Genomic DNA, 10524 nt, shown 5'->3' on the forward strand with positions numbered 1-10524 from the left:
ATTAATTCCCTATTACAGAAAAAAACACTATTTCCATTCATCGTTAATTCCCTCTTGACCTTTAGTCCTCTGTGTTGTGTATTATCTTAAAATATCCTTACACTGCCCAAGCCCTATATCTTTGTTCTCTGCAGTGTAACTCTGTACCACACACACACACACACACGCACGCACGCACGCACGCACGCACGCACGCACGCACGCACACACACACACACACACACACACACACACACACACACACACACACACACACAATTGCCGCAGCAATTTGGAGACAGACATATAAAGAGCTGGAGAGGGTAGGGTTGATAAATATACTAAGGTAAATGAAGAGCATAGCCCAATTTCAATTCTCCTTGTTCACCCCCCTCAAGGATTTAAAAGCATTGGATTGATCCAAATATGATAGACACTGACTACATCAATCAGGTGTGTCTGTGCATGTATGTGTGTGTGTGTTCATGCCTGTGTGCGTGTGCATCATACATGTACGTGCTTGTGTGTGTGTGTGTGAAGTGATTTGACCCCTGACCTGTAACCTTTGCCCCACAGGGTGGCTGCATCACCAAGCTGGAGCAGTTCCTGGCTGACCACCTGCTGATCATTGGAGCTGTGGGGATAGGAGTGGCCTGTCTACAGGTCGGTCTCCCAACACTGACCAGCGGCTTTATTAAGAGGAAATGATGAGGTCTTATTATATTTCAGTACTGTGGTAGCACCTCACTACAGACACAAGCTATAACTATCAGACTATCACAAACTATCATTTTTGGGGGGATTTGGGGTATCACCGATGTCATGGATATCAATATAATGTAGTGATAATAGTGGATATCATCTGCTACTATGGAAATTGGTAGCCTTACTGTTGAAATGTTTTCAATACTAGCTAGTATCTAGATGGATAGGTGGGGACAAGCGAAATAGAGATTGTGAACAGAAAGGGAGAGAGAAGGCAAGGTAAACTTTGCTAGTTCCTCTTAGTAGAGTAACGGGTTAAGAGATGAGACGATTGCTTAAGAAAATATAGATATATTTTTTAATCAGTCTCAAAATATATCCACATGATAAAAGGCTTTCCAATTTTTTTTACAAATAAACATCAACGTGGCCATAATCTTCCTAGTACCTCAAAGATGCACCCAGTAACTCCTATTACCGGTCAGACAACCTTTCAATGCACTCTATTAACCCCCCCCCCCCCCCCCTATATCCTCTCAGCTGTAATCTGATTCCATTCACATTCTGGGATTTGATTTGCTGTGGCCTCAGATGGACCAAGCTCGTAGCCCAGTCCACTCACAGCCCCTGTCTTCCCGTATACGGCTTCAAAATGGCAGATTTTGTCATTGATAAGTGCCTGAATTGGAACGAAGTGGCTGTACAGTAACATGCTATACCTGACTTCAGAGCTCAGGGCTTCACAGCTCTGTATGGGTTTTGACTGACAGCCATTAACTTGAGCACTGCTCGCGACAAGAAGATGCCGCCGTCCCTCCCGCTAATTGGGCTACGTTTGCACATTTGTTATTGTCTGAGTGAGGGAAATGCTGGAAATCGAGAGGAGTGTTCTGAAAGATGAGACGTTGAGGATTGAGGACGTTGAGGATTATAATGAATACAGCTTTGATGTCATACAAGAAAACCGCACACCTGTGAGTCCAAATGTGCACTTCACATTTCCATATTTGAAACTCGTTTACAGTATCAACGTTTCTGATCGATATAACCCTAACCCTTCTCAGCAGTATCAGAACGTTTCTGATCGATATAACCCTAACCCTTCTCAGCAGTATCGTAAGGTTTCTAATCGATATAACCCTAACCCTTCTCAGCAGTATCGTAACGTTTCTGATCGATATAACCCTAACCCTTCTCAGCAGTATCGTAACGTTTCTGATCGATATAACCCTAACCCTTCTCAGCAGTATCGGAAGAAAAAGGTCCCTTCCCTCAGACCAATGTGTTTTGAAGAGGAAGTGAGGAGATAGGATGTAAAGAATCAAGGAAAGATACATTGAGATGGGGCCATGGACAGGAAACTGTATACCTTTCTCTCCCAGCATGCTTTGTAATAACTCTTGGATGGGGCGGCTGCTCTCCACCATCGATCTGCTCTCTGCAAATGAACTCCACAGGGACTGGACTGGACTCTCCATCCCCCAAACATGGATCGATCGCCTGAAAATGGTTTACTGTTCAGCCAATTCTGTTCATAGATTAGTGTTTTCGTCAAGCTTGGGATGTGATGCTCGGGTTGAGAGGTTTCTTATTGCAGTCGGGTGATGTTTAGTAGCCAAATCTCAGATTTAGTTTGTGCTCTCTAGCCAACTCTCGTCATGATGTATCAGTCAGTTATATACAGCACACAATACGGCATCAACACATCTGGGACCAGGCTAGATGTTTTGCGGTCAGGAGCAGGACATCTCCAATCCAGCTGTGGTACCACTTCACTCTGTTAATAATTCCAGACGGTGACATTTCTTTGCTTATTTACAATATTATTGTCGTATTCTCCATAAATGATCTTCGTATGGCGAGATAACAAGGCTTAGTTAATTCATTTAGATTTTATGTAACATTTTGATACAGCCTAACTGATAGAACTTCACAGTTTTGATTTGTAAATGTAAGATAAAGTATAGTCTTGCACTTCACGATATATCGTCATTGTCAAATATCATGGTATTAGATTTAATCATATATCAGCCCAACCCTAGCTTAGACCAAACCTGAACATACAGTACTGGCTCCATCTTGGCTACTCCTTCCAACCAACCAGTGCTCCCACTCTTCTGTGTTCCCATAGCTTTTTTCTTGGAATTCCACAGAGGTGTCATGTGATCTATTCACTGTGGAGACTGTCGACATGGGAATTTGGGGTTCCTAAGAAAAACAAATGTTTTATTAGCCCAAAAACCCTCCCCCTAGTTGACAAATTATTCCCAAATAATATGCTAACATTTTTCCACGCACATATATGAAGCACACATGGGTAAGATAACTACTGTAGCTATGTCCTTAATATGTGTTAGCGGTCCATTGACAAATCACCCATCTTGTCCCTAACTAATTTAGACCAGCATTTGATGTAAATGGGCTCTTCTCTATTGGGCTTGAAGGTCTCTGTCTGATTGTATGTTAGTTGTATGTCAGCAATGTCTCTGTGTGTGCTGTCTCTGTGTCAACTGTTCCTCTCTGTCTTTAATAACTGAAATAGTAATGTCTCTGTGTCAACTGTTCCTCTCTGTCTTTAATAACTGAAATAGTAATGTCTCTGTGTCAACTGTTCCTCTCTGTCTTTAATAACTGAAATAGTAATGTCTCTGTGTCAACTGTTCCTCTCTGTCTTTAATAACTGAAATAGTAATGTCTCTGTCAACTGTTCCTCTCTGTCTTTAATAACTGAAATAGTAATGTCTCTGTGTCAACTGTTCCTCTCTGTCTTTAATAACTGAAATAGTAATGTCTCTGTGTCAACTGTTCCTCTCTGTCTTTAATAACTGAAATAGTAATGTCTCTGTCAACTGTTTCTCTCTGTCTTTAATAACTGAAATAGTAATGTCTCTGTGTCAACTGTCTCTCTCTGTCTTTAATAACTGAAATAGTAATGTCTCTGTGTCAACTGTTCCTCTCTGTCTTTAATAACTGAAATAGTAATGTCTCTGTGTCAACTGTTCCTCTCTGTCTTTAATAACTGAAATAGTAATGTCTCTGTGTCAACTGTTCCTCTCTGTCTTTAATAACTGAAATAGTAATGTCTCTGTCAACTGTTCCTCTCTGTCTTTAATAACTGAAATAGTAATGTCTCTGTGTCAACTGTTCCTCTCTGTCTTTAATAACTGAAATAGTAATGTCTCTGTGTCAACTGTTCCTCTCTGTCTTTAATAACTGAAATAGTAATGTCTCTGTGTCAACTGTTCCTCTCTGTCTTTAATAACTGAAATAGTAATGTCTCTGTCAACTGTTCCTCTCTGTCTTTAATAACTGAAATAGTAATGTCTCTGTGTCAACTGTTCCTCTCTGTCTTTAATAACTGGAATAGTAATGTCTCTGTGTCAACTGTTCCTCTCTGTCTTTAATAACTGAAATAGTAATGTCTCTGTCAACTGTTCCTCTCTGTCTTTAATAACTGAAATAGTAATGTTTCTGTGTCAACTGTTCCTCTCTGTCTTTAATAACTGAAATAGTAATGTCTCTGTGTCAACCGTTCCTCTCTGTCTTTAATAACTGAAATAGTAATGTCTCTGTCAACTGTTCCTCTCTGTCTTTAATAACTGAAATAGTAATGTCTCTGTGTCAACTGTTCCTCTCTGTCTTTAATAACTGAAATAGTAATGTCTCTGTGTCAACTGTTCCTCTCTGTCTTTAATAACTGAAATAGTAATGTCTCTGTGTCAACTGTTCCTCTCTGTCTTTAATAACTGAAATAGTAATGTCTCTGTGTCAACTGTTCCTCTCTGTCTTTAATAACTGAAATAGTAATGTCTCTGTCAACTGTTCCTCTCTGTCTTTAATAACTGAAATAGTAATAGTCTCTGTACCTTTGTTCTTAGTTTGGTTGTAATTACGCGAATGAATTTAGTATCTATCCTCTATCAGTGTCCCCCTATACTTTGTCTAATATAGGTCACTAACCCCTCTGTGTGTATGTGTGTGTGTCTCTATGTATGTCTGTGTGTGTTTACGTGTGTGTCTATGTATGTCTGTACGTGTGTGTATGTCTGTGTGTGTATGTGTGTGACCTCTATAGCTGGCCGGGGCCATGTTGACTGCCTGCTTTATCTATCTGCTGTATAAAGAAGAGGAGGAGGACTTCTCTGCCGTGTGATAGGCTAAGCCTCTGTCTGGTCACACTCAGTGGGGACGGGACAAGGTTGGAGGGCATTGTGGGAAATGTGTTCTGTGTGTGCCTATGTGTTCATTTTTATTTTTGTGATTGTGTCTTTTGTGTTTTTGTGTAGATATGTGTTGTCTGCATGTTTGTGTGTGTGCGCACTCGTGCGTGTGTGTGTCTGTGTGTGTGCGCGAGTGCGTTCATGCGGGTGTCTCTGTGTGTGTGTGTGTGCGCGCGCGTGCGTGCGTGTGCATGTCTCTGTGTTTATATGTGTGTGTGTGTGAAGAAGACAAAGAGACAGTTGATCAGAGATCATGCATGCTATATTGCCTGGCCTATGCTTTATTCTCGGTACCACCGAGCAACACCCACCCCAATAGGGACACCAGGCTGACCTCCACATGCATGTTGACCTTTGACCTTTGCATGGCTGAAAGGGCTTGACAATATTATCCACAATCCAAGGAGGTCATGAGCAAAACAAACAGTTCACTGAAGTGCTCCCACAGACTAGACTATGAGATTAATGCCCACAGATAAACGCGAATGACAGGTGTGCTTGACCAGATTTGAAAGAAACCCGTACAATACATTTCTCATCATCTGAAAAAAGAGGACACTGCTAAATGTATTCTTCATGATTTCTTTCTTCATAGCTTTTTATGATTGCAGCACATTTGATAACTTATTTCTTGTCAGTGTCTTCACCTGCCACATTGAAACTACTTTCTATATATTCCTTGTCATTCCAAATGCTAAACTAACGAGCAGAAAGGAAGTTTAGACCATTCTGTCCTCCATCCTCTGTCTCCTCCTCCCTCCTCCTTCCTTCCTCCCTCCCTCCTCCCTCTTCCTCCCTCCAGCTGCTCTTCCCTCCTCCTCCCTCCTCTTTCCTTCCTCCCTCCCTCCTCCCCCTCCTCCCTCCGGCTGCTCTTCCCTCCTCCTCCCTCCTCCGTCTCTTCCTCCTCCGGCTCCCTCCATCTCTCTGTGAGTTGTGAGTGTCATTCTCTACCTCCTCACTCTGTCATCTGAATTCTCAGTGGTGCTGGCAGGGTTAGAGGCATCATAAAACCGCCCTGAGTGCCGAGCCGCAAAGGCCTTCTTTGACGAATCTACTCCCCATGTTGTGACCCCGGTCGATAAAACCCCCAGAGAGGAGAAGACTTGCAGGGGGGCCGTTGATTGAATCTCAGCCCTCCTCTGTTTGTCGTTTGTCATCCGTCACACACACACACACACACACACACACACACACACACACACACACACACACACACACACACACACACACACACACACACACACACACACACACACACACACACACACACACACACACGTCCAGCGAATGTGCCTCATCTAAGTCCTAACCTCTCAGCCTTTTCCCTGTGTATTACTGTAACTCTGCTTTTGTCTCACAGATCAGTGAGACCTTTCATATCCCCTATCCCTTAATAGTGATGACATGGGATGATCTTGTTAGAAATAAGGACCGGTTTAAGGCTTTTGGCAGAGTGAAAGCACAAGTGTGTGTGTGTCAAGGCCTGTTGTATCCTCCCATTTCTTCTCTACCTTAATCTCATCTTTTTGATGTTGGCTCCTTCATCCAAACAAGCGCCAACTAAAGCTCTCTCAGACCGCCCTGCCGCTAGCTGAAAATGACTTATTTTTCTCAGATCAACCAAAGTACCTACACAGTTCTACTGTTGTATCCCAGCATCGCTTCACTTTTTTATTTTTCCTACACACAAAGGATTAGGATTTTAAAGCAGTCCAACTCACAAGTGGAGTTTTGAATGTACTTTATAGAATACTTAAGGAGAAGAAATATCAAGTGTGATGTACATTTACATTGACATTTTAGTCATTTAGCAGACGCTCTTATCCAGAGCGACTTACAGTAGAGTGCATACATTTTATGACATTTTTATTTAATTTTTTTACATACTGAGACAAGGATATCCCTACCGGCCAAACCCTCCCTAACCCGGACGACGCTATGCCACTTGTGCGTCGCCCCACGGACCTCCCGGTTGCGGCCGGCTGCGACAGAGCCTGGGCGCGAATCCAGCCCAGCCTGGGCGCACACCCAGAGACTCTGGTGGCGCAGCTAGCACTGCGTTGCAGTGCCCTAGACCACTACGCCACCCGGGAGGCGTATAACCTATTATATAACCTATTAAGTAGTCAACAAAGCAATGTTTAGGGCTTTCTCAAGTTAAGCTGGTCGCAACACTTTCTATTACAATATATTTGTGCTCGGTGGGGAGAATTTGGAGTGCACTAGGCAAAATGTTTTGCATCACAAAGCTCCAAAATGCCACACTCCTTGTGGCCATAGACTCCTTTCTAAGTATTTACATATGTTACATTCATATTTTGTTATTTCTTATTATTTTAAATGCCTCACAGAAAATGACAAAAACATCATAAAACATGTTCTTTATTCTTTCCCTCAGTTTAATCATGTGATTTTTTGTAGATGAATTATTAATGGATTATAACACCAAGTTATGGTTTTGAGAACGTTGGCAGGGCTTCAGACAGAAATGTCCTTTGAAAAATGGAAGTTGCTAAATGAATGTTTGTTCACAGATTATCTCTCTCCAACAACAGTCATAGTGGGAGCTTTAACATTCACCACTGGCCACCACAGGCCCAATTACACCACTGCTGCAATAATGGCTGCTCAGCACTCCTGTTCCCATAGTAACCACACACTTCCTCACCCTCTCATCCCTAAATCACTCTCCTCATGCTATCCCACTATGCTACCATGACAACTGACCTTTACCCTTGATTGACCTTCACAACAATTGTGTGTGTGTGTGTTTCAGATCTGTGGGATGGTGTTCACATGCTGCTTACACAGAAGGATTAAGTTGGATCCTTACTGAACCCTACCGTCAAGCCCCCCCCAACACCATCCTGCCTCATGGGCCAGGGAGCAACGATGCCTGCTGAACACTCAACCTTGACCTCTAACCCCTCCTAACCTCTGAACCTTACGATCCAACCCTGCCTGGACCCTCCTGGATCCTTCTGCACCCCTCCCTTGGCTTGGATGCATGCACAGCCCCCCCCGCTCTCAAAGACAAGGCCAATGAAGAAGAGGTGATTTGGTATTATGGTATGGTTATTTTCTATAGTAAGCCTACTGCTGTTTATGTAAGGTAGTTCTTACTGTATGTTGTCAATACAGTCAAATCCTTACTGTAGATTTCACAACATTCCACACAACTGGAAGGCAAACCGAAGTGGTTGTGACTGAGAATCAAGTGTACTGTACACACTCTCATGGTGTTGCTGCTTACGAAGGGTTATTCAATTAGTGCTATATCCAGTGTGTCACGGATGTGGACCACAACGTGCCTCTGTCATCGTTTTTATCACGCATTCTTTGATAGCAATGTTACACCAATTTAATGGTTCACCACAAAGGGAATCGCATTGTCATCGATGTTTGATCTACGTCATAAAGAAAACAATCATGTGTTGATTGATATCCACAGAATAATCAAGCAGATATGTGGAAAACCTAAACTTGAAATGAATGAAAATAGCACTAAACGCTGCTAAGAGTAACGTTGCAGTTGTTCTGTATGTGTTGCCTCCATAGTTTAACTAACACATCTGGTTCTGTGTTGTATGCTATGCTAAAGGTGTTGATATTGGCAAAGTCGCCGATACCATATCGCAGTACCATATAAACCTACCACTCATCTTTCAATCCCAGGACCAATTGACTTGTTTTACGACCACTTTTATTATGCTGGAGAAACACGTTGTCATTTACCACTGATACAGGGTCAGATCTTTCTCTGTCACGCTACTGGTTAAGGTTAGGATTCAGGGGTTATGGTTGACGTCTAGTTGAACGGGAGAGGTTTGAACTGTCATGAGTCTGTCCTCTCCTCTGGTGTGGGTTAGTATCCCCATCCAGTGGTAGATATTGGTACATACTCCTGTGCAGCGCTCCTGTAGTATTCTGTGTAAGGTTGCACAATTTGGAGAACTTTCAATAAATTCCCTGGTTTTACAGAAATCCTGTTTGGGGGATTCCGGATTTCCTGCTTATTCCCTCCTGATTCCAGGATTCCTCCAACCGAGATTTCAGGAAAACCAGGGAATTTATTGAACGTTGCCGAAATTTCGCAACCCTATTTCTGTCTGATTGGTTGTGGAGCAGCCAGGCAGCCTTGCATCAACTACTGCTTTTAAAGACTAACTACATTCCTCTGAAGGCAGGTGATATATTTACATTTTATTGTTTACTAAGACTTAGAAAATGTCTGACACATTTCCACGAGAGGACACTTTCAAAGAGAGCATTCATTGGCTTGACTATTGTCAAGGACACATTCAAATAGTATTGGTTGCCCATTACCAAGATAGGACATTGGTCTTTGTTTTTTAGGAGTACTGGTAATTCAGCTGACAAATTCCAGTTGATACAATGACAACAATCCTTTGTCAAAGTTCTATGGATGTTTTGCTGTTATTCCAAGAGATGAAGACACGTATACAGATGGTATTTTTTCTATTCCTCCCAGTGACCAACAGAAAGCTCTTCTTGTTTTTCATGTATTTTTCTAATCGAAATGGGTCAAAATATGATATAACATTATAGTATGTATAATATAAAATATATAATAAAACATATTCGATATGATCTGGGCTCTTTCTATACTGTAGACTGTAGTAATTAAAGTATGCCTTTGTCTGTTTAACAAAAATGTCATAATAGCTTTTGAATTTATGTTGATGGTAGTCTTTAACTGGATAAACTTTATTTGTGTTTCCTACATCATTCAATGGTTTGGTATTATTATTCTCAGCTGTTCTCTTTGCATCAATGTCTTGAATGTTTTGTTATAGTATATGACTATTGCTACTTTAACACATCATAAAATGTTAATATTCATACTTTGAGATATGAAGAAGGTTATACGTTCACAGACCATGTTTGAAAGAGGTGCATATGGATGGACACATTCATCTTCAGCGACATGTAGTCTATCTTTTAAGAGCTGCAAGGTAAACAAATCTGTCAATGTGCCCTTGAGCAAGGCACTTAACCCCAATAGCTCCTGTAAGTCTCTCTGGATAAGAGCGTCTGCTAAATGACTACAATGTAAATGTTTGTAAAAGCTGATGTGACAATGGTATTGGGATGCACTGTATGACTTGTTCTATACAATATGATTACATAAAGGGTTTATAAACTTTACTCAATAAATATAATACTATATTACTGAATATATGACTATTTATATGATTATTTATTAATGTTGTGGTTGGGTTGAATCCTCTAGTTGTGGAGGATATAGTGTATGTTATGGTGATATGTTGTCACTAGGTGGAGACAAAGTTGTGCCCCTAACAAGCATTGGAAGGTAATCATCCCAGGAGGGTTTGTCTTCCTCAGTTCCTGTATGGATTCATCACTTAGTTAGAAAATGTTCATGTTTATTACCACTTCCGTTAACCTGTGGGTAGGTTATTTTTCACAGGACAAAAAGTACATCCTTCAAATCCAAACTTAAAAGCCATGATCATTGAAATAAAACATTGTTTCTTTGTTCTATTCACCTATTCTCCTAAACTCGTACAACCATAGCTCAGAGGTAATCAGTATGGTAATAGAAGGCTACTGTTCTCCATCAATCTTACAGTATTGA

General features: G+C 41.4%; 1 protein-coding gene across 3 annotated transcripts in view; it reads left to right on the forward strand.

Moving 5' to 3' along the window:
- LOC129846458 (tetraspanin-11-like) overlaps nt 1-10102 on the forward strand; it is a 28219-nt gene extending 18117 nt beyond the window's left edge. For 2 of the 3 annotated variants that reach the window (XM_055914391.1, XM_055914390.1), the window contains exons 7-9: nt 556-642; nt 4760-4882; nt 7681-10102. In XM_055914391.1, coding sequence (XP_055770366.1) covers nt 556-642; nt 4760-4837 — 165 coding nt within the window. In that variant the 3' untranslated portion in view covers nt 4838-4882; nt 7681-10102. The remainder of the gene's footprint in view (nt 1-555; nt 643-4759; nt 4883-7680) is intronic. The other variant, XM_055914392.1, reaches the window with a different exon arrangement.
- The last annotated feature ends 422 nt before the right edge of the window (nt 10103-10524 follow it).

Source organism: Salvelinus fontinalis, unplaced genomic scaffold (assembly GCF_029448725.1).
Source record: "Salvelinus fontinalis isolate EN_2023a unplaced genomic scaffold, ASM2944872v1 scaffold_0553, whole genome shotgun sequence".
Classification (NCBI taxonomy): Eukaryota; Metazoa; Chordata; class Actinopteri; order Salmoniformes; family Salmonidae; genus Salvelinus; species Salvelinus fontinalis.